The following is a 23,295-nucleotide window of genomic DNA, read 5'->3' on the forward strand; positions in this document are numbered from 1 at the left end:
CTATATTTATACATATATTTATATATATATATATATATACACATATCAGATATTTTACATGACCATGTAGGAACCTGTACACATACTTACAGTAGACAGAACATAAAAAAAGTTTAATAATTTACAAAAAAGGAATCCAAGTCAGAACCAAAACAGCAATTTCCCTGCCCCCCACCTTTACAAATACAAAAGTAGATAAACATAGACGAGGAATAAACGATTTTGTAGTAAAATACTGCCTGCTTTTGTGAGACAGAGAGGTTACTTACTTCACTTAAGTGAAGAGAGGCTACTTCCCTCAATGCCTTCAGTATTGTGCACATTTTCCTCTATAACAGTATGTTTAAGGAAAAAAATCTGAAATATGAGCTGAATCTGGGCATAAACAATACTCCACAAACTAACAGATTCAGTTAGATCTAAATCTCTAGTAAGCAAACAATTGTCACAAATGTTTGTTTAGAGCAAGCATGGATAGGTATACAAATCCCCAACTGAAATCACTAGGCACTGCCTGTGTAGTTCAGATGACACTTGATTCTCAAAAGCAAACGTTTTAGAAGCAAGCACAGAAGATGGAAGACTGCCAAAGTCGACATCATAACCTATTCAAGTAGTTCTTTCTAACATTTTCCAGAGCACTGTCTAAAATGAGCATTAGACACTGTTTGGCAGTGTGACACTCATACTTCCATAGGACATGCTGATAATTCTCCAAAGATGCCAGTGGCAACATTGTTGATGAATTATTTGATGGTTTATAGAATCAGAAGTCTATCTTGTTAGTTGCTATGCCTTGGGGAGGGGCCAAAAACAAACAAACAAACAAAAAACAAACAAAAAAAACCCCACACATTATTCTGAAAAAGTGGTCACTGAATTTCAGAAAAAAAGTTTGTGCTTTTAGGTGGAGCTGCTACTCAAACAAAGCTCTAGCTAAGCTCAGCAGATGTTTTGACTAAATAAAGACTATAGCTCCTCAATAAAGAATTAAAAAATCTCAGACCCCAATGAATTCACAATCCAAGCATGACCTGTGCAACTCCCAGTAAATATTTGATGGTTTATAAATCAATGTTTCTTAAAATAAAAAGCTTTTTATAAATTTAGGATGAAGCAATAATATATATATTTACTTTTAGTACCTATAGTAAAATTGTAAGCATTTGTAAGTTTTTTTTTTTTTAAATAAAACATGTTGTGAATTTCTGAGGCACTAAATTCGTCAAGATAGATACACTGCTGTCAAAACAAGTCAATTAGGCTTTTGAAAATGCTTGTTTTTACAAAAAAGTTTGTCTCTTAGTAAGTATCAATCACGTTTTATAAAACTGTAAAGGTCTATTTCCAAATTGTTGAAAAGAAAATGGCTTGCTATGTTGTTTTTTTTTTTTTTTTTTTTGGAAACAAAACAATGTTCATTATGTAGAAGGCCTGTCAAGTTACTTTAGCTTAACTTAAGCTCAGAAATTTAAGTGCCTTTCCCAAATGTAATTTGCAGAAGATAAATATTATCCATTTTCAAAGCAAAAACTATTTTTGAAAAAAAAATCCTATGTATTTTTTTCTGAAAGAAAAGTTAATCAGCAGTGCAAAATTCAACACTAAGGCTGTTTAAATATCATCAGAACTGTAAAATATTTTCAATTACAGATCCTTGGTAAACGATTGCTCCTTATCATTGCATTTTACAATTTAAAAGAATCTGAAAACTGGTCACTGCATTAATGACTGGTTTCACTTTCTCCAATGTGGGACTCTTTGATTTCAAAAATCTGTAAATTAGGATTCTACTCTAAACCAATTGCTTAGGCATTCTCCATTGTCAATGGAGAGAGATAAGCACCCTCAGAAAGGAATTCATTCCTTTCTTTCTGTTGAACACTGAAGTCGCAAAGAAGTGGCTTAGAGAACATGCTTAAAGCTGAAGACAAACACAGTTCTAGATTCCTTCCTTGAAGCAGATTATGAACAGCTGACAAAGTAGCAAAGAACCACCTATTCCTTACCATCATAATCCAATTACTAGATAAGCAGGTTTGGGAATTTTGCTACCCTTGCACTGTGCTATTTTAAAAGGAAAAGGCCTAACTTCTCGAAGTACCAGTTTCCATGTTTCAACATAACCAAGATGATGTATTTGTCATTTTCTAGGATTATCTACCAACTAGAATTACCTACCAACTAGTTTAAGAACTCCTATTTTTTTCAATTATCGTTCCACATCACCATATACAGTACTTCTCACAAGTTAAGTAACAGCCATCAATTTCACTTGACTGCACGCTTGTCCGTGCTTACAGAACACATTTAATCAACAGGAGATTCACCACCTTAAAATGATATAGCTCTACCTATATGTGCATACTCTTTCTCAGATAGTCTGTTGTTATTGCCCTGCTGTACGGACCAGGAAAAAGCATTTCAGTGGAAGCATTGTCACAGAAGCAAACAACTAACAGTGCACCAGATTTACTGAACTAAGTATTCTGACTTGGACACCTCCATTAGCCCTACCATATGAATGCACTGGTTGTAGTCTCATTGCTGAAAACAGCTAAACCCAGTAACCACAAAGCAGCTTGGTAATAAGTTCACTTGCGCTTGGATTTCTTGAAAAGCTTCATTAACTGCTTGAATCTTTCCGAAACCTAAAGAAGGACAAAAAAGTGCATATTATTAATATCCTGGGTTTCCGTATCTACCAAGACAGACTAATCTCAAAGTTAAAAAAAAAAATCATTATTTCATTCCTTTTGTTTGCTTCTATGAAATTTTAGGGGGAAAGTTTCAGGAGTACAATCAACAGGTTAGTTGGATTTGTGCTCCAAACAATTTAGTAAGTTTTCCTACACCTTTGACATCTGAAATAGTCTCCAGGCTAATTACAGACAGCCAAAAGCAACTGTTCAAGACAAGATTCCTTCCATCAGGAAGGTCTGAGACAAAAGATGAAATTTTCAAAGCAATCAGATTTGGATTTTGTCAGGTATAACTCAGAGTAAGATTCAAACGAAAAAAGGCCAACAACTTATTTTTGTTTTTTCCCTCCACAAAAAAGTACACTTTATCGGCTATTTTTCTACTGTCTTGTACAATTTGTTTAGGGAATAATCTGTCTACTAAGGATTTTACAAAACTCGTTTGTACAAGAAAGTTCAAGAGATTTTTTTTTTTAACACAGCTACAGCTTATATGCTGATCTCATTCAACTATGAATTAGTATTTCTTAAAGCTATACACATATAGCTATAGCATGTCTACCACTGTATAGCAGTCTTCCTTGGCTTATGATTTAGCAGGGTAGTTTCAAGGTACTGGAACAGGGAGTTAATCCCTAGACCACAGTATCTCCTTAGTATACATTTTTAAGAAGCAATAAATGATAGAATTTAAAAATTTTCTTTCAAGAACTCCTCATCAAAAGAACAAAACAACTCCAGACAGGCAGGAGAGCTCCAAAAAATTTTTTTGTTCAACTGCAGTCAGAAATGTAACAAGAGAGTTGTCATAAAGGGAGAGAATCAGAACACCTACCTGATTTGGGCTTTTGTTTAACCTAGTGGCTAAGGAAACAAAAGTTTTGCTTGACGGTCCTTTTCTCTGACACTCCAGTAAGATTTCGCGGTCATCATTTCTACAGCAAAAATATATTTTCTTTTAATGATAATACACACATATTTGTGCATGCATACAAAGCAAAAAAAAAAAAAAAAAAAAAAAAAAAAAAAAAAAAAAACATGCATGCCTTTTTAAAATCCTGAATATTCCCAAACTCCAAAATGTGATTTCAAATTACAGTAATGAACTAATGGAGGACCTTCCCTTTTACTGGCACAGAGTAACAGAGTTAGCACAGACAGGAAATTAGTAACAAGCATTACCTGATCCTATTTATAGAGGGCAGGATTGTTCCAACAGAGTCACCCCAAAAACTCAGGGCAAGGTCACTTTAAGCATCAACAGCAGAAGCTTAAACCTGAATTCAAATCAACTCCTAAATTCAATATTGGCCAGCAATTCTAGGTGGCTACCCATCCATCACAGCTCTCATCTAAGCCCCACCGAAATTCACAGAATAAATACAGAGGTGCCTGATTCCTGGAAGTGGCCTAATATAACAAACAGTCAGAGCACACCTGGGGTTCAAAAGAAAGAAAAGGATTGGGAGTCTATTCATAAGTGTGTCATTGATCCACTCTTTCTCTTGTTCATCAGTTTAGAATTTCTGTAAAATGTATACAGGCTCAGTTATTATAAAGTAGCTACAAGGTGTCTTTGGTTCAAACACGCTATATCTCAGTAAGTTATATTTTAATTAAATTTTCTCTATTTTCAAGCAATTTTCAAGTGAAAGTGTCATTTAAAGAACCACTTCAACTTTCATAGGCATTAGTTCAAAGATGGACAAAGACTGAGATGGATAAAATCTAGCCGCATTCTTAAGGGAAGTTGTAGGAAAGTCTCATCTCACTGGTTTACACATAAAAAAAAAAAAAAAAAAAAAAGATCACACTAGCTAAATAAAAATCTCTCTCTCACACACACACACACACACACACACACACACGGTCTTTTTGCCTGCAAGAGTTGTATTTTCTCTAAAAACCTAGCTAGAAATTTACTTCCAACCCCAACTACAGTTCAGGAAAAAAGTCTGTCCTGAAAATTTTAGGAACTTCTTTATAAAACATTGAATGATATGAAGTTGTAGCAAGAAGCTACAGCTAACAGCAAAACTACCTAACCCTAGTTTCTTAAGGTTTTTATGCCCTCACCTCACAATAACTCTGTTCCTACATTATGTAATTATCTCCAGCACCTATAATCGCCTCACTTTCCTCCCATATTCTACTGACTGAGCAGTAATTAGTGCACATGACGACCGCTTTCAAACAATATATGGGCTGAAAGGTTGACTAGCATGTGTGCAGCTTGAGCACAGTAGATCCCAAAACAAGTATCTGTTTGTTTGCTCTCATGCCTCTATCAGAGAGGGAAACCTTTGGCTGCTCTCCTTTACCTGGTCACCAATGCTTCCAGGCCTTGTAGGAGCAACAACTTCTATCCCATCAAGTTTGGTTGGGGGTTTTGAATAGAATAAGAAAGGAGCAGAGGAGACAAAAATTACGGGTAGTGTAATATAGTGTGTCTTGTTTCCTTAAGATATAAATCTTTAAAAACAAGAGGAGAAACACTCTTGTCTTGAGAGATCCAGGTAAGTGAGGAAATAAATGCCCACAGACCATTAAGGCTTAATTTACCCACCTCTGCCACCAATTCTAACCTAAGATGTAAGTAGCCTTCCAAAGTAGCCTTATGTGGCTACAGGATTATGTGAAAAAAGAGTTCATCTCTTCAATCTGTTTTCCACTGGACAAACTTTACATAAAAAGGATAAAATAGATGTTGGCGCCTTTCAATGGCACTAAGGGGAGAAATCGGTCTCATAAAACCATCCTACAGAGATGAAAGGAGGCTCTTACACTACCATTAAAGATAGATGTAGAGCTTCTGAATAACCAGCCATCAGCTAATTCCCTTCTCCTCCCATTTTTGAATACATCACAGTTAAAAAACAGAAATCATTACCTTGTCCAGGAAACTACTACTTCTCCTTTCTTTTTAACAATGTTTTTGGCATATAGACTAGGTGACGATGCAGACGAAGCCAAAGGAGAAGAGTCTTTGTTCTCTGGCAACTCATTCGTCTTACTGGAAGATTGTTTGGATACTGAATTTATCTCTTCAGATTTCACATGACTCCCAACATTTCCTTCACCCACTGATTCACTTTCTTTCCGTTTTCTTTTTGAGTTATAATTGTCTTCTATAGTGTCTTTTTTCCTTTTTTTACTAGTTTTATCATCTGTATTTATTTGGCAATCTACATCAGTATTTGAAGTGGATTTTATTTCAAGGCTACCATCACCTGCCACAGTCTCATTGGAAAGCTCTTCTGTTAAGTCTATAAATGCATCAACCGAGCACTCATCCAGGTCTTCCTTTTTATCATTGAATTCTGAGTTCCCAGTAGAAGTTTCCTGACTCCTTTTATCTGCAGTAGATTGCACTGCAAGACATGAATTTTCATTACCAGTATCATCTGTTAAGTCTATGCATGACTCTACAGTGCATCCAATGGGATAAGAAGCTTCCGATCTAACCACAACATCATTTACGCTTTCAGATACTTTCAATTCATCTGTTTGAGAGTTCTCACAGTCTTCATTTAGGCTTTCAGTGTCAAAGCTATTTGTGTTTGCAGATTTTCTACAGGGCCCAAGCAAACCTACAGTTTCTTCCTTTCCAGTACTATTAGGCGAATCCTTCAGAAGCTGAGGTGAGGCAGGACTTTGTTCTTGCCCAGTGCTGACGTAATGCAACTGATTAGCCTTAGTCAGATCTGGCTTGACAGTTCCTTGCACAGTGGCTGCTAACAAATTCTGACTTTCTCTTTCTTTTTCTTTTCTTTCTCTTTCACCTTTCATTATTTCATTTTCATTCTTGGTTGAGGATGCCCATGCCTCCTTCATTAATGCCATCTGATCAGATGCTGGTGAGGTACATGGCACTGCACGCCTAATCTTTACAATAAAATGATCATTGGATTTCTCCATGATTACTGCTTGCATTGGTAGGCTGGGGCGACACTGAAAACCGGGAGCAACAGGCCGACTTGTCCATGATGAAGAACAACTTGATCTACTACTTGAGTTATCAGACTCTAAAGCCAAATGAATGTCTTGTTCAGTGGCATCCTCCTCTTCGAGAAGTGCATCTTCACTGTAATGTGCACTAAGTACACCCTCCGGAGTTGAACCAGAGGTATTCTCAGGTTTTAGGAAGCTGAGATGAGCATCTGATTTCAAAGGTGATGGAATAGTTAAAGAAACAGCCAAATCTTCAAGAAGAATAGAAGAAACAAAGGATTTATTTTTTTGTAAACTGCACTCATTATCTTTGCATGAAGTTGCACTTGTAGGAACCTCAAACATACAGCTTTCATCTAGTACATTTGGATCAACTGACATTTGAAGCCTGGATGATAAAGAAGGAGCTCTTACAGGTGAAACAACGGGCCAGTTAATATCCTCTACTGGATGAGATTCCACACAAGCCTCCTTCGGAATAATCTCTTGAATTAATCCAGCGTTATTACTTCTGCATTTCTGACTTTCTAAAAGCTGTTTTTCTGGTGTCCTGAATTCCCATTCATGTCTATCGATATTGTTACTACTTTTTTCCAAGAGATCAGAACCTTGCAACAAACTTTTGAAAATTTCACCCATCTGAGCATCACTCACAAGATTAAATGTAAGACTGGATGCTTGTTGCTCTGTGAGAAGATCATAATTAAGATCAGACTTGTTAGCCTCTTTGGCTAGCTGAAATCCTTCCTTTTCATGCCTTGTACTTTTCAGTGGCGTGAGAGTGCCTTGTAAACTACTCTCTTTAGAGGGCTGCACTTTGGTTTGGGAAATTCTTGTGTTATCAATGGAGTTAAGACACTTTGTAAAGATAGTTTTTGGTGCATCAGTTTTATTTTTCTCATGGTGACACTTTTTAGGTGGTTGATAATCTACAATTGGCTTAGAAAGGATATATTCTTCAGTCTTTTGAGATCTAGCATTCAAGGATTTTTTTCGAGGCCTCTGAACATCATTTTTGTGACTAATTTTGTATTTTTGTTTTCCTGTTCTTTCGAACTTCCCTTCCTCACTCTCATTTCCCACACTTACTGCATCACATAATTTTACTAAAATTCTCCTTATCTTTTCAAATAAGTAATCAAGCTGCTCATCTACAAACTTCCATAACTGTTTTTTCATATCTGATACTTGTTGTTCAAAAAGACGATCCACTATGACATTCTTTTTAACTAGCTTAAGTTTGGTCTCTATAGTATCACAGAGATTCAATTTTAAAGTCTCACCTAATGTAGACATCTTGGAGAAGTTCAAGTACTTTATTAATGATGTGAAATTTATGATGGCAGATTCTATAATTCTGTGAAAATGCTGAACTGGGAAGTGTACCTTGAACTTCATATAATTCTTCCTCACCTGCTTTCGTATAGCTCTTAGCATTTGCATAATTTCTTGTACAGTTGAAGGTTCAATAATAATTTGAACCATTTTTTCAAGACAAGCAATGCTTACAGTTTTATTTCTCTTCATCTCCTTTGAAGATCTGAAGGTCTGGTTTTTATGTCTCTCTCTGCTCTTCTTTATACTTAATTTCACAGAAACAAACTTTCCATTATCTTCATTGCCACAGATTGTTTTACTCTTTTGATTATGTGGATTGCTGGTCAAATTTCGTGTTTCAGGAGAAGACCTTGGTCTTGATTTTTTCGTATTTTCAGAGGTTCTTTCTGTTTTAGATTTTTCTTCATCATCATCACTACTTATGATTTCTCCTTCTTCTATTTCATCTGAAGAGATGCTCAGCTGGGACTCCATCTCTAAGTGTTCACCAGACATGCTAACTGGCTTTTGGTTTTCTTTATTCACCTCCTTGGACAAATTCTTTGAGGGACAGATGACAACTGCACTTTCAGGAATTAGATCTATAAAAAGAAAACAGTTTGCTAATCTCCATAAAGAATGCAATTATGAACAAACATTAAGAAAAACATGGAAGATTCAGTTTTGTGAAGTAACTGTTTATAACTGTTTCTTTAAAACTGCCAGCTACAACTCAGCAAGTTTGATCTTCCGCTATGACAAATTTGGGCAGTTCTCTTCAGCAACTACTAGTTCAATGGCACTTTTCTGAGCTGCAAAAGGCAAACAAGGACATAACATTTCACCAAAAACACATGATCTATTTCAAGAACTCATCTGGCTCAGAAGAGGAAAAAAAATAGAGGATTCCAGCAGCTTTAAGCTTCTTTCTATTCACTTTGACAGGTCTTGTTGACATCACACAACACTCAATTTTAACATCACCGTGGATTAATATGTGTATACACTTGTTTCTCTTTTACTGGTTTTATATTGATAACAAAATGTGCAGTACAAATCACTATGAATGTTTGCATTTAACTATCTTTTCCGAAAAGGATCTACCTGATTCTTCAAGCCTTTCAATATACAAACTTACTAAAGAGAAAGGCCCATTATATTACACACTGTACACACGATAAACTCCTATTTCAGTTTTCAATGCATTTAAGATGACCAGCACCATAACTAAGAACATAGAAATTTTATATTATAAATTTACTGGTCTATAATTCAGGTTTCTGAAGGATAAGAACAGGGAATGAAAAATGTGAGAGGAAAGGCTAAAGTTTTGTTAAATTTGGTATGCTTTATTCTGTCTCATAAATAAACTTACTAATTATATTTTTTGAACATCATTAAATATGTATTTAATCATTATTTTAGTTCCCAAACAAATGCTATTTTTGAAGAAAAAGAAGCAATTGCAGTTAACTACAAAACAGTATGTTACAAAAGAAAAGACTAGCTTATTTCCAGTGCATAACAATTCCAATGAAGTACATATGTATTGATTAACAAGATTTGTAGCTGTTTAATTTTAGGCTTGCTGGGCAATCTGGTTAATAAAACATTCTACATGGTTCATTGCATGGTAATTAGACTGCTTAATGAACTCTAAAAAATAATCTCATAAAACAACAGAATATATCTAAGTTCTTCTCCCTAAAAAGTGAATTTGTGATTACCACTTTAAAGTTATGCTTGAAAATGTTCACTTTATACAGATTGCACAAGAGTAAAGACATATACCATCACTGCCTCCATTTCAGCTTTACAAGGATCAATTACGAGTATTTTCTTGTACTAATCACTTTGATATTTCCACAAACTAAAGTACCAGATGAAAGTAGATGAAATAGTGCAATAACATATATACACCCCTCCACTGCAGGATAGTAGAAAGGGGAATACTGAATTTCAGGGTCAAGGGAAGCCACAGCCTCTTGCCAATTTAACAGATGTAGGACATTTGATAGGGATTTGATAGGCACATCACTAATCAGGTCACAAAGACAACTAGGCATCTAACTTCAAAAATTAAAATTGTGGCTTTGTAATATGGTACCAAGTCCTGGACACGATGAATTCCCCTAAAAAGTAACCCAGGGAAACACTACAAAACAAGAAAAACATTTTTATTTGATGATTACCTACTCTGCTCCCAAAGCTCTCGTGTCCTTGCACAAAAATCATTAGCGATCTCAGCATATAAACTGCTGTAGGAATGAAATATAAATTGCTAAAGAATTCAGAGACAGGAGAAAATGCCTGAAGCACAGGAGGCAGAATTTCACCATAAAACACACTAAGACTTGCAAAATCACATGATTTATGCTCTGAAATATAAGAAAAAGAATTTAAACTCCACAGTTTCCCATTCCTCTTCTAGTAGTAAGTAAAAACTTCCAGGAAAACTTTTTATTAGTGCAACAGGAGATTACAAGAAATTTAAATTCACACAAATGAAAGACTTAAATATTTGGTTTACTTATTTTCTCTCCCTTTGTGTGCTGTCACCACATTTTACCTCTACATATGGTTTAGGAGTTAGTTCTTATTTTATTAATAACATATCTTAATGATCTATGATTTCTTTTACTTCAACTGACTCACAGTTGTAAAATAGATCTAAAAATTCAACTGAAATTCATTCAACTAGAGAGAACAGTCATCTATTAGCTGTCATTCACAGAAATTGAGTCTCAGGTACTCTCCAGCTTTCCTGTAAATAAATACTTCCAATCATCTGATTCTAAATGACTTACACCTTTAAAAATTCAGAGAAAGACCTAGTGACACCTAGTCAGAAATTACTATGCTTCAGACAACTATATTTTTCAGAAGTCTGTACCTAACTCTTAATTCAATCATTCATCAGTAAACAGTGACTAACCACAATTTTGCAAGCACTAATGTTCAGTTGGCTACAATCTTGATTGCATTATTAAATGCTTCCACTTTAAACCAAAGAAAAAGGGCCATCATGACTTATATAGCTTAAGAAGAAAAGATGTGCATGTTTGAGAAATCAGTTAAAAGAAAGTAATTACTGCTTTCTGTGAAAACATACTCTAAGCATTTATGCACAGAACAAATTATAATACACATATAGAAGTACCTTTGTTATAACTCTTCACAAGACCTTTGCAGGGACTTTCCATCCTAAGTGCTTTAGCCAAGGGACGCATTGGACTGTTCAGTGGGCTGATAGCCTTCGGAATATATCTCAAGTGATTGAGATCAATGCTCAATATTGAACTGTCATCATCAACAGGAATAGGGTTAGTTTCTCTCTCTTTAGTTCTAGGATATGTCTCACCACTAAGAGAAGATACTGTCGTAGTGATTTCGGGTAAGTCTGGCTCCACATTACAGACATTCTGGTCAACTAACGGTACCTCCTTATCAGTTAATACAGTTCTGTCAGGTGACTGAGATATGTTCACATTAACTTTGCAGACATTTGTTTTCTCAATAGAACACTCAACATTTTCTGCAGCCAAGTGATCATCATCCTGTATTACTTTTATTAAACAGTCTGGTTGCATTTCCCTAATATCATCAGCAATACCACAGGACTTCAAGTCACCAGAACTCCTGGCCTCTGAGTCATCTAAGGCAAGGTTTTGAGAGCTATGTTGGTCCTGTGAGTTTTGTACATCAGCAGCTGGCCATATGTTACCTTCCTCTTCCTTCTCTGCTGCAAACTCAGGAATGGCCCCCAGACTTTCACTGGCAGATGCAGATTGTGTCACTTCTGCTGCTGGCATGTTATCATCCTGTGTCACACTCACTGCTACAGGTAAATTTTCAGACTGTGCAACACTCCCTACCACATCCAGAGGCAAAGCTTCAGGGTGATCCAGATCCATTGCTGCTACTGCTGTTGCTGAGGCTTCAGATTCAGCCAAATCAGGAGCCTCTGCTGCTGCCGATGAAGTTTCTGTCTGCATTTCATCAGGAACTAGTACCTCTGTTGCTCCTGGCAAAGCCTGGGGCTGTACCTGACCCACTACTGTTTCTGGTAAGGTTTCTGAGCTCATATCATCAGCTGCCACTGCTGGCAATGCTTCAGACTGTGCTGGACCTGCTGCTGCTGTTTTCAAGGCTTCACTATCAGGATTCGCAGGAGGCATTGCTTGTTCCAGGTTGATCTGAGCTGCACTATCCAGAACTTCTAGTGGTGAATTAGTTTGCTTTGGAGGACCACAGTTAACATGGTGGTTACAATCTAGTATTTCTGCCTGCATTGTGAGCTCTGCACTTCCATCATCACTCACCTTTTGGGAAGTTGTTTCAAATTCTTTAGTTGGAGAGAGACATTGTTTTTTAGCAGGAGAAAGAGTTAAATTTAGTTTTTCCATAAAGCTGAGTTTCAAGTCTTTGCTTTTTGCCTCAGTTTGATCAACTTTAGTTTTTGAAGCTTTATGTTCTTTTAAACTATCTGTTACTCTAGATGTTTCCTCTGGTTTATGAGATTTGTTTTTTTCACCTTTTGTAACATCTGTACCTTTCTTATAGTCTTTTGCAGATTGGTGAGAAAGCTCTTTTGTAATTTTTCTTTCATTTCTAGAATGTCTATTTTCATCCTGATTCTCTCTCTCTCTTTTCCTTTTTTCTTCAGTTCTATGTCTCTCTGATTTTGAATGTGCCGTTTCCCATTCATACCTACTACTGGTTTCCTTGGAGCGTGCATATTTATGCTCTCTACTGCTGGCATTAGAAGGTGAAGACCTTCCTTCTCGAGAAGTATAATCATTTGTTCCTCTTTCTCTCTTGTGGTCAATGTCTCTTCCTTTCCTAGACTCTTCCAGGCGAAATTTACGTGATTCATGTAGGTTCTTTGAATGTGGACTACTGACTCTACCAGACCTCCTTGGTTGCTCCTGTAGTTTTTCATTTGGTTTATTTTTTTGTCCAGAGTTTTTTTCATCTTTATCATGCGTTTTAATGTCTTTTTTAGTCACAATTTGTGACCTCTCATCGGTATACAAGTCGCCTCTTGTCTGAAACCTGTCCTTACTGGTAGCTTGTTTCTCCCAGGAAGATACACTTTTTTCTACCCTTCTTTCTACACTTGGACTACATTTGAGTTTTGTGCTCTGACTTTTTTGTTGTAACTCATTTTTACTAGCCTTCTCTGAAGGAGTTTTCAGCTTTTGATGAGGATCTGAATCTTCGCTATCAATACTGTTACCAGTGCTCTGATGTATTTCTCTTTTGTATTTGTTGACATTTCCCCTGCTATACTGTTCATCGCTTTTCATTTCTTTTCTTTCCTTTCTATTATCCTTGTTAGAACAGTGGTCATAATTTTGTAGACATGTATGAGTACCATCACTGCAGAGCTCTTCAGGAGGGTATCTCAGTAAATACGGATTGTTTCTTTTTTCTGAGTTAGACTTCCCATTGTCCATATTATGAGATGAGTAATTGTGATATGTATCTTTTGTACAGTCATTTTTTGTTCTGTGATCCATCTTTAAACTGTCACCTACATCAGGTGGTCTGAATTTTGGCTCTTTTGATTTACACATCTCGAAACACCTTCCATTAGTTGATCCTGGAAGATACGTTCTGGTGAAGCTACTTCGATGATTGGGGAATTCCGATAGTCTGTTTATAAAAAGAAACAAAGTCATTTTAGAGTTTTAAAATTTATTTAAAAATAACTAAAGCCAAATTATACAGAACGCTTATATTTCTAAATGTTTGTCATACTTTCTTCTAGTCTGAAGTTGAAGGAAACATTGGATAAAAGAGAAGTTTAATAATTTCCTTTAGCACCATGTAAAGAATAATAATAATTTCCACACATATTTTCCAAACAAAATTCATCTACAGAAAAAATAAAAACAGTGGAAGAGTGCTGTATTTGGTCTAATTCTCAATTTTAATAATATAAATTAGCATTTCACTGCCCAGCTACAAAAAGTGCCTTCCCCTAGAAACAAAGCTGTTCTATATATTCCTGGGGTTTGCACCATTAGTGATTTTAAAAATCAGAGCAATTTGATAATTTACTACATTGTAAACTGGCAGATAAAACAATAGGTATAATGTGACTGTGTTTAGTCAACCCAAAAAATAAATAAGCTATTGTGTTTGGAATTTGCTTCAAGCTACGGAAAACAAGTAGTAAATTACGATAATCAAGCCTCATCAAGGCCACATGCTACTGCTGCAAGGTCATCATAATAAAAGTAAGGGCACATGCAGCCTGTATGGCCTGAGCTGATTAATAACACAACACTCAAAGCTATTTCATCAGGACAAAAAAAAAAAAAAAAAAGGACACTTTTCGGCCATATTCAAAGTATTCCATGAACACCACTACCACTAACTTGAAAAAACGATTGTAGCTAATCCACACAGAAACAAGTTACGGTCATGCCAAAAAAAAACCCCATGGATGGTTGCACTTGAGATGCAAGATGGTGATCTTAAATGATGTGAACTGACCACTGAAATAAAACAGTGTTGCTGCCGTTGTAATCCAAACCCTTCCCTGTATTTCTCTTTGAGCTATATTGCCAAAATTTCACGTAGCTTTCTTCTGGCAATTATACATGTATTCATGTATTATGAATGTAATTATATCCAATATTTCTGAGATAAGTGTTAACAATCTCCATGAAATGTATCACCTCCGTAGCAGTCTTTACAGATAAGTGGGCCGCTTGAGTTTAAGAACACATTAGTGAGGGTGAGTATTTAAAACAAGAACACACTTTTCAAACAATTTAATTTATGCCTTGGAAAACCATCCTCAGAGACGAGACAGTAACAGCTATCTTGTCACAGCCAATCAACTGAAAGAATTAACATATTAAAACCTCTTGACCCCAACCAGATGACTTCTGGCAATATACCTCCCAGCCATATTTCCCAATACACTTCTAACCTTTAGCACAGAAATTTTAAATCAACCTTTTTCCTTACAACACTTCTGGTGCAAGAAAATATCAAACTGAACTGAAGTACAAACAAAACAAGCGACTTGGCCGAGTTCACACAAGTGACAAAGTGACCTTGTGAATACAAGTCAGGGGTCCTGAGTCCTGCTTTGGTTTCAAACATCCCAGAAACGTTATAGTCTGCTACTCTACCATCCATAATTTAATAAGATTCTTCAACTTGCAATAAGATCAGTAATACACAGACGTTACCAAGAATTCTTTAACTGCTGTTTTCTACCATTGGAGAAAGTGCTTTTACATCTTACCAAGACGACATTACATAGTCTCTGTACTTATTTTCATTTACCGTCTAAAAAGTCTCATGAAATTCATCAGTCTGAAACCATGTTCTGAAGCTGGAACACGTAGGAAAGTATCTGCTTTGATACAGACAAGACAGCTAAACAACCCAAAAAGAATGGGTTGTAAAACTAAGTTAAAGAGTTCAGGCAAACAGTCATGCTTCAGGATCCCTCTTTGTTTTCCTAACTAGAAACCAAAGACCTCATTAGGAAAAGATACATATGAATTTCAATTGACTGTGTCAGTATTAGATTATGTAAATAATTACTTAGTAAACAAAAATTCTTTCCTACTTAAAATACATGCAGTTTTCTAACAATATACAAACAGTATACAAACACAATTGGGCAATAAAAATGTGTAAAGTTCCACTGTCCAGCTGTACCTTTGATGGAGATTACTGATTTCTTCATCCTTACGGTTAATTTCCACTCTTGCTGTTTTGATAAGTGCTGAAATATTCTTTTTAAGAGCTTGGTTTTCATTTTGTAGAATGACATTCTAATTTTAAATATATATAGAAAATAAGAGAGAAAGAATTAGCTTGGGTATTAATCCAAACACAATGAAAATCAGCGCAATACAGCTATTAGAAAAAATCTCATCTGTAAATTGACAGTAGAACATACAAGAACAGCTTTGGATCAGTCAGAATTAGTAAAGTCCGAACAGGTTGTTCTTTTACTTCAGACTTCTGCTGCTGTTTACATTCCTGGTAATTATTCAGCATTTTTTAATCATAAAAACTTATCAAAACTAAAATATGTTACAAATTAAGTAACCATAGAGCTGAAAAACCTCTAATTCTTCCCATTTGATTCCATCTTTTACCCAATTTGTTGCTTCCGTAGTCATTGTCAAATGTAAGATGTAGATTTTTATCAGCAAAAGAACTGGGTGTCTTTCTGATAACTATTGATTTGACATGCTTATTTTTTTTATTAAGCAGACAGAAGATTTTAATCAACTATTGTCTTATTACATGCAACATCAGGAAACAAGCAAATTTATCTACTGATTTTGTCAGTAGGCTATCCTAACAACCATCCTAGTAGCAAGAACTGTTAGGTGCTTTAAAAATCCACACAAAATGGATTAATCCTAGAAAGAATATATAATTAGTTCTTCCAAAAAGAAATATTCAGTTTGTTTTACATAAATCTTGACAATGTTGTTCTTTAAACTACAGTACCTGTGCCTGTATTTCCTTAAATTTCTTCATCAACTCTTTGATTTGCTGTTGACATTTTCCATATTCTGCCCGCAACTGTCAAACAGAGAAGGATTCACAGTATAGAAGTGGATTAATTAAACAAACAACAAAAAATACCCCTCTGGATTTGTAGTCAGCTAACACAGCAAATCCTGTTACAAAGTTCTTTTTTCCAAAAGGACATTCATAAATTCATACTAAAGCAGAAAACCTCAAAATGCTTCTACTAGCGTTAAAATGAAGTCTCTAAATATCATAGGCATCCATGTAAGAGGAAATCTATGGGTGCTTGTGCAACAGTAACAGGCTAGAGAGCAACAGGAAGTTAAAGATGAAATTACTGAGGGGCTAGAAACTAGTCCCCTGTGCTACACAGATCACAAAAATCACAGAATATTTGGGGTTGGAATGGACCTCTGGAAATCATCTAGTTTAATCCCATCCTGCTCAAACAGCGTCAGCTGAAGCAGGTTGTCTTCATTCAACTTTTGAATATCGCCAAGGATGGAGACTCCACAACCTCTCTGGGCAACCTGTTCCACCGCTCAGTCACCCTTACAACAACACTGTCTTCTTGTGTTCAAGGGGATAGAGGATTTGTCTGTCATATTTTATATAATAAAATCATTTGAGGAAAATTATAGTAGGAGTTACTAGAATGATCTTAAGACTTCAAAATTGGCTGCAGAAGTACATGCTTTTGTTGAGATTTCAGACTTAAATATTAAATACGAAATTAAAAATGAAATCTTTGACAAGAGTCCTTCATTAAAATCAGACAGCTACAGGACTTTCACAAGAAATGGACCATATTTTCCGTATTGCCATACTTCATAGACAACTGCTTTCAATCTTTCCAAGTGATATTTTCATCATTTATTAAATTCCTGGAGATTTCACCCCTGCTTTCTATAGCATATTCTATCTGTGGATTTTTGCTTTTTACTCCAATTCTCAAGTTTACAATTAAGATGTGTTTTATGGACCAGGGCACATAATGCTACATGAGTAAGTGTTCTGCTGATTTGTTAGAAGCAGCTATTTACTGCACAGCTGTCTTCAGTCTTGAGGACAAGAATTAATGACATAGGTATATGGACCATGGAGTGATCTAAGTCAAGTAAAATTCCTTAAGGGAAATGTTAAGATCAGTTCTGTATCAAAAAAATTGAACAGACCTTTAACTAGAAAGAAATTACAATAAATTTTCTCGTAACCTAATTGATAAAACTGCATGCAAAGGGATACTAAATGAGAACAGATCATGATTTAGAGCAAAAGATTTACTTACTATGATAAAATTGTTGACATAAGAGTTTCTCAGGACACTCTTGTTTTTATTCCCTTATTTAGAAACAGCTTCCTATTTTTCTAGTAATGTGACCATATTGACAGACATTTTTTGCACATAATCTTGCAGAAATCTTTTCTTTTTCCCCTCAAGTTTTCTTGTATTAATACACACCTCATTGTAGGATGCTTCCTTTGCAGTTCCTTCTTCAATTAATATCTCATCAAATAAGTTTAAACTATTTCCAGCTGGTGTAGAACTTGGAGTAGAATTGTCTGTAAAAAGAAAAATAATTACATAAATGAAAAGCTATTTTTGCTAGCTAGTTTGCATTGTGCCATTAAGGAAGACTTCTAAAACACAACATTAGGTGAGGAAATTCCCGTTCTCAATTTCAATTTTTCTGTTAGTTTTATTTGAAAAAAGATGATCTAATTTACATACACATAAAAGGTAATGATGAAAATCAAAAAAAATTACAGATTTACAGAACACCTATACACAAAGGTGAGTGCCTTTTGTGACTTAGTAGTAATACATTGCTCTAAATCAAAGGAGAGCTAATTCACAGTAAACCTACTTCAATTACAAAGCACAGAAAGGCAACATCTAAACAGTGACCTGAGGTTCCAGAAACAGTAGATAGCAAAAAGCTAGAAGAAATATATGCATCCTGCAAGCCATTTATCTTGTTTCCAGATTTAGCCTTTAAAACAATTGCAGTTGAGAAAAAGAATATTCAGATGCTACTGACCTACACGTTCAAAAACACAGATCAGCTGATCAGAATGAAACAGGAAAAATAGAGCTTTTGTAGAGATAGTAGGGGATTGAATGTCATCTGTCTGAAATATTTCTTGTATTGAACAACTGTTCTTTGCTCCAGTCTATATTCCATCTCAAATATAAACTCCTTTGCTTTCATTCCAAAGAAGTAATGATAAAAAAAAAAAATCCCAAACCAAATTACTTAGATGTGTTTTTTCTTGATCAATGTGTGTGCTTCATTCATCAAATATGCACTACTTACAGTACCTGATTTATGACACCTCAAATACAGATTAATCTACAGACAAATAAATTAACTATGAAAACTGTGTTTCAACCCTTGACTGCAGTCTTTGGACACTATATAACACAAAGAATATTCATAGAATCAGTAAGGTTGGAAGGGACCTCTGGAGATCATGTAGTCCAACCCCCCCACCCCCGCCCCGGCTCAGCAGGGTCACCTACAGCATGTTAGACAGGGTGGCATCCAGGTGGGCCTTGAAGATCTCCGGAGAAGGAGACTCCACAACCTCTCTGGGCAACCTGTGCCAGTGCTCCGTCACTCTCACAGGGAAGAATTCCCCCTCACGCTCAGCCTGTGCTTCAATTTCTGCCCATTGCCTCTTCTCCTGTCACACGGGACAACTGAAAAGAGTTTGGCTTCTTCCCCTTGACACCCACCCATTTGTATACAATGATAAGACCCCCCCTCAGTCTTCTCTTCCCCAGGCTGAAGAGGCCCAGCTCTCGCAGCCGTTCCTCATAGGGCAGATGCTCCAGCCCTCGGATCATCTTCGTGGCCCTACTCTGGGCTCTTTCCAGTAGCTCCATGTCTCTCGTATTATATTAATATAACACAAGAGGATTTGCAAATAATATCTTTCTCACCTTTAGCAACAATCTCAAAGATCTTCTCTAATTATAAAATAAAAAGATCCCTCAGTATTAGACTATACATAAAATCATTTGTAATCCATGAAATATTTGCATTGCATTAAGTTGTTCCTTTTTGTGTTTTTTAAATTTACTAAACAATGCATTCCCATCTCTGAAATACGGAATTAGAAAGTATTCTCCTATGTTGTACACACAAAATGAAAAAGAGAGCCATAAATGAACAGATGTTTCACATCTGTAGGGTTTTGTATAGCCCTAAGTCCTATAGCCCTTTAGTATAGTAAAGATTGGTTGACATTGGAAAGGACCTTTAGAGATCATCTAGCCCAACCCTCTTGCTCAAGCAGAGTCACATACAGCAAGTTGCCCAGGATCCTGTCCAGGTGGCTTTGGAGTATGTCCAAGGATGGAAGCTCTACAATCTCTCTGGGCAACCTGTTCTAGTACTCATAGTAGACAGGTCTGTACCGAAATGCTTGTTAAATGTTAGGAACTGCATTTCAGCAAACTTTATACTGACTCCTAGAAAAGAACATTATTTTGGTCTATTTCTCTCTTAGTTTAAAAAAGTTAAGAGCAAATTAATTACCTTTATGTGTGAAATTATCAAGAAAGTAACAAAAATTTAAGAGGACCTACTGAATATACTGTATTACAGTGACAGTACCTTTTGCAGCTCTTATTATTGATTTAGTGACCAGTGATTTTTGGATCTGGTCCTGAAGCTATTTATAAGGCATCAAAGAACAGTGCCTTTCCCAAGGTAAAATGTCCTATATTGCGACATGTTCAGAAGAGGTGAGGCTTCTCTGTACCTCTTCATAAATACACACTCTCAGTCTCTTAAAATAGCCAGTACTGCACCAAAACTATGCTATAACAATTCAGTTAACAGATATAAAAATTCTCAGTGGTATTTGCACAACATATAACATACATACCTTCAATTCAAACAAGTAGGTTACTAAAGTATATGTTAGTTCAGCTAAATGTAAGATTACAGATAACTCAACTTGCTTGAAACCAGCCTAAAAAACACTGAGATACTATAGTGCTTCAAAACAAACAGCAAGTTGCATTCAACCTACCAGGAACTGTTAAACCATTGTCCAAGCCATCATAAATATCCACTGAGCTCTCATCATCTTCCTTAAAGGGGGAAGCTGAAGCAAAAAAAAAAAAAAATTATATATATATATATATATATATAGTGTGTATATACCTATATGTACATATATTAAAAAAATATATACATGTATATACGTAAACTTTTAATAAACTCCAATCTTTAACTTGCCTATAAAATAAGCATAACTACAATCCTACAGGAGTAGTAAAATATAGCTACCATTGTGAATCAAGTAAAGCAGGCACAGAGTAGTAAAAGACAGGGAAACTTTACTCACCAAGCTACTGTTTCTATGAAGAAAACATCTTTCCTCACCAGGGAGCAAAGACAGGCTTTTAAGATCAGCTCTTAAGGCTTACCAAAATTTTGCATGAAGGAAATTTTACAGCTTTAAGTTCAAGTTAACTTAAATTATAAACTAGCTAAGCCAACCTTACCTGAACTTGAATCTGCTTTCTAGAATACATTGAACTCTGAGGATATACAACTCCAGAAATTTTGATAAAAGATCGTGATAAATCACTATTATAAGAAACACTCCTCACTAAGTTACAGAAAGCAATAACATTTTGTATCATAACTCAAAAAATGGCTATTCTACTACCATCTATTCACACAGTAATTGGTTCCATAAAACTCCATGCTAATCTCCTCAGTATTTCTTCATTGCTTTTTCAGATGCCCCTCATCATTCTCATCCACCCTATCTGAATCTCTCCAATTCTGCAAAAAAAATATTGTTACTGTGAAGAAAAACATCAGTATCCACAGTCATTCTGAAGCTAGGAAACTCACATATGTGTGTCAGATCAATCATCTGCTGAGCTGGTAATAACATTACAGTATCTTGCTGGCTCATGCTGTACTAGATGAAAGTACGTTTGCTTTTACAAATAGTTGGTAAAGCAACTGACTCTTGACGTGTCCAAATACCTGGTTCACTAAGATACAGTTAAAGGTTGAACTATATACAGTAAAGCAAAGGTGAGAGGCCTGTTTCAGTCATTTCCAAAAACACATTAGAAATCCAAAATACTGTTATGATTGCAATTTCAAACTCATTAACGCAATATAGCTTACAAAGATACTGTGCCACAGCCATACTACAATTGCAGCTTTTTTGTATTTGTCCCAAATTAAATTGTTCCTACTTTGTTTTCTAAGCAAACTTAATTATTTTCATTACACTGCAAATGCATTATTTCATTGCAAAGTAGAAAGTAAACTAACACAACAGCTTACCATTGTAACGGATATCAAATAGTCCCAGTCCATCCTCATCTGTTGCCATGATACAAACTCCCTACGGTTTCCCCATCTGTATGAGAAAAATATTAGAGGAGAGACAACAGATTAAGCGATAATTTCAGAACAACTTCACAAAGCAGAAGCATCTTGGCACATGCCCATGCTACCTTGCGCTTTACTAAAATCTGACACCAGGTTGAGAAGAATCTTGTAACAAGGTAACAAACTCAGAACACTATCAAGAAAAATAAGAAAGCAGCTGTCCTCTAAGTATTCCGACTTGCAGCATGAGATGTTCAGCGGTGTCTTTTATCCACGGGTAGCAAAAAAGCATCCTAAAGAGAAAACTTGGCACACAGATCGCACAGGACGCTCAGATGCCGGGGGAGGCGCTGCCTGCCGCTCCCCAGCACCGCGCAAACTGCGGGGCTCGAGGCCCGCGAGGGCCCGACCCCCCGGCCCAGGCCTCGGCCTCCCCGCACAGGCCGCAGGGGCTGGCAGGGCCCAGCCGCCCCCGGCCCCGGGCCGAGGGGCCAGCGGGGCGCCGAGGCCGCCCGCCGGGGGCGCCGGGGCCCGGCAGCGCCGCGGTGGGGGCGGGGGGCGAGAGGGGCGGGCGGTGCTGGGGGCAGCCCGAGAGGCGGTGCGGGCCCCGGCGGCGGCGGCGCGCCCCGCGCGGCGCCCGTGGGGGAAGGGAGCGGCGCCCGCGCGGAGCCGAGGCGGCGCCGCGCCGCGCGAGCGGGCGGAGGGAGGGAGGGGCGGGAGGGCCCCGCGCGGCCGCCGCCGCGCCGCACCCACCGGTCGGCCGCCGCGCCGCGGCCGTCACCCCGGCCCGCGACACCCCGCAGCTCGCCGCCGCTCCCGCAGGCCGGGCGCCGAGGGGGCGGGCCCGCCGGCCGCAGCAGCCAATGGGCCCCGACGCACGGCGCGTCCCCGACCGCGACGTCATCAAGCCCCGCCCTCCGGCCGCGAGCTGTTGGCGCCAAAGCGAGCCGCGCGGGGCAGCAATCCCCGCCCCCGCGCTGCGACCCCGCCCCCTCAGCCCCGCCCCCTTCCGGCCATGGCCGCCGGCCGGGCCGGGCAGGTCCTAGCGCCCGCCTGGCCTCGCCGCTTCCCGGTTGCAGCGCGGCAGCCCGCGGCCCCGCAAGGGCGCTGGGCGCCGTCCGCGCGTCTCCGGGCTCTGCGTGTTGAGCAGGCGGGAGGGCTCGCTGTGGAGGGTCACCACGCGGTTCAGAGGGCCGTGCGCGACCGTGGCGGGTGTGCAGGCACGCAGGGCAGAGCCGCAGCCGCGGAAGCGGGCCAGCCTGGTTTTAATGGCGCTGTGGCAGAAGATAAGCATTTGCCTCTGCTCTGCCCGCTGTGGGATCCTCTTCGGTGCTGAGGACGAGGTCCCCGCTACTGGTGTTAGATACTGGATAGCTGCCCACGGCTCCCGCTTACAGTCTAAAATCTGAAGTTGTGCTCCTGCTTTCAAT

The 23,295-nt window shown here is 37.8% G+C and overlaps 1 protein-coding gene across 2 annotated transcripts; it reads right to left on the bottom strand.

Moving 5' to 3' along the window:
- Positions 1-86: 86 nt before the first annotated feature.
- CASP8AP2 (caspase 8 associated protein 2) lies at positions 87-22,689 on the bottom strand. Of its 2 annotated transcripts, none has more exons than XM_062572750.1 (10): positions 22,619-22,689; positions 21,818-21,893; positions 20,535-20,609; positions 17,953-18,053; positions 16,467-16,541; positions 15,660-15,775; positions 11,131-13,628; positions 5,593-8,572; positions 3,538-3,637; positions 87-2,651 (listed from the first exon to the last, which is right to left on the bottom strand). In XM_062572750.1, exons 2-10 carry the CDS (start codon positions 21,864-21,866, stop codon positions 2,595-2,597), a joined length of 6,051 nt encoding a protein of 2,016 aa, XP_062428734.1. In that variant the 5' UTR covers positions 21,867-21,893; positions 22,619-22,689; the 3' UTR covers positions 87-2,594. The 2 variants fall into 2 exon arrangements, with proteins under 2 accessions (XP_062428734.1, XP_062428735.1); XM_062572751.1 differs by lacking the exon at positions 22,619-22,689 and adding an exon at positions 21,991-22,274.
- Positions 22,690-23,295: the final 606 nt, after the last annotated feature.

Source organism: Rhea pennata, chromosome 3 (genome assembly GCF_028389875.1).
Source record: "Rhea pennata isolate bPtePen1 chromosome 3, bPtePen1.pri, whole genome shotgun sequence".
Classification (NCBI taxonomy): Eukaryota; Metazoa; Chordata; class Aves; order Rheiformes; family Rheidae; genus Rhea; species Rhea pennata.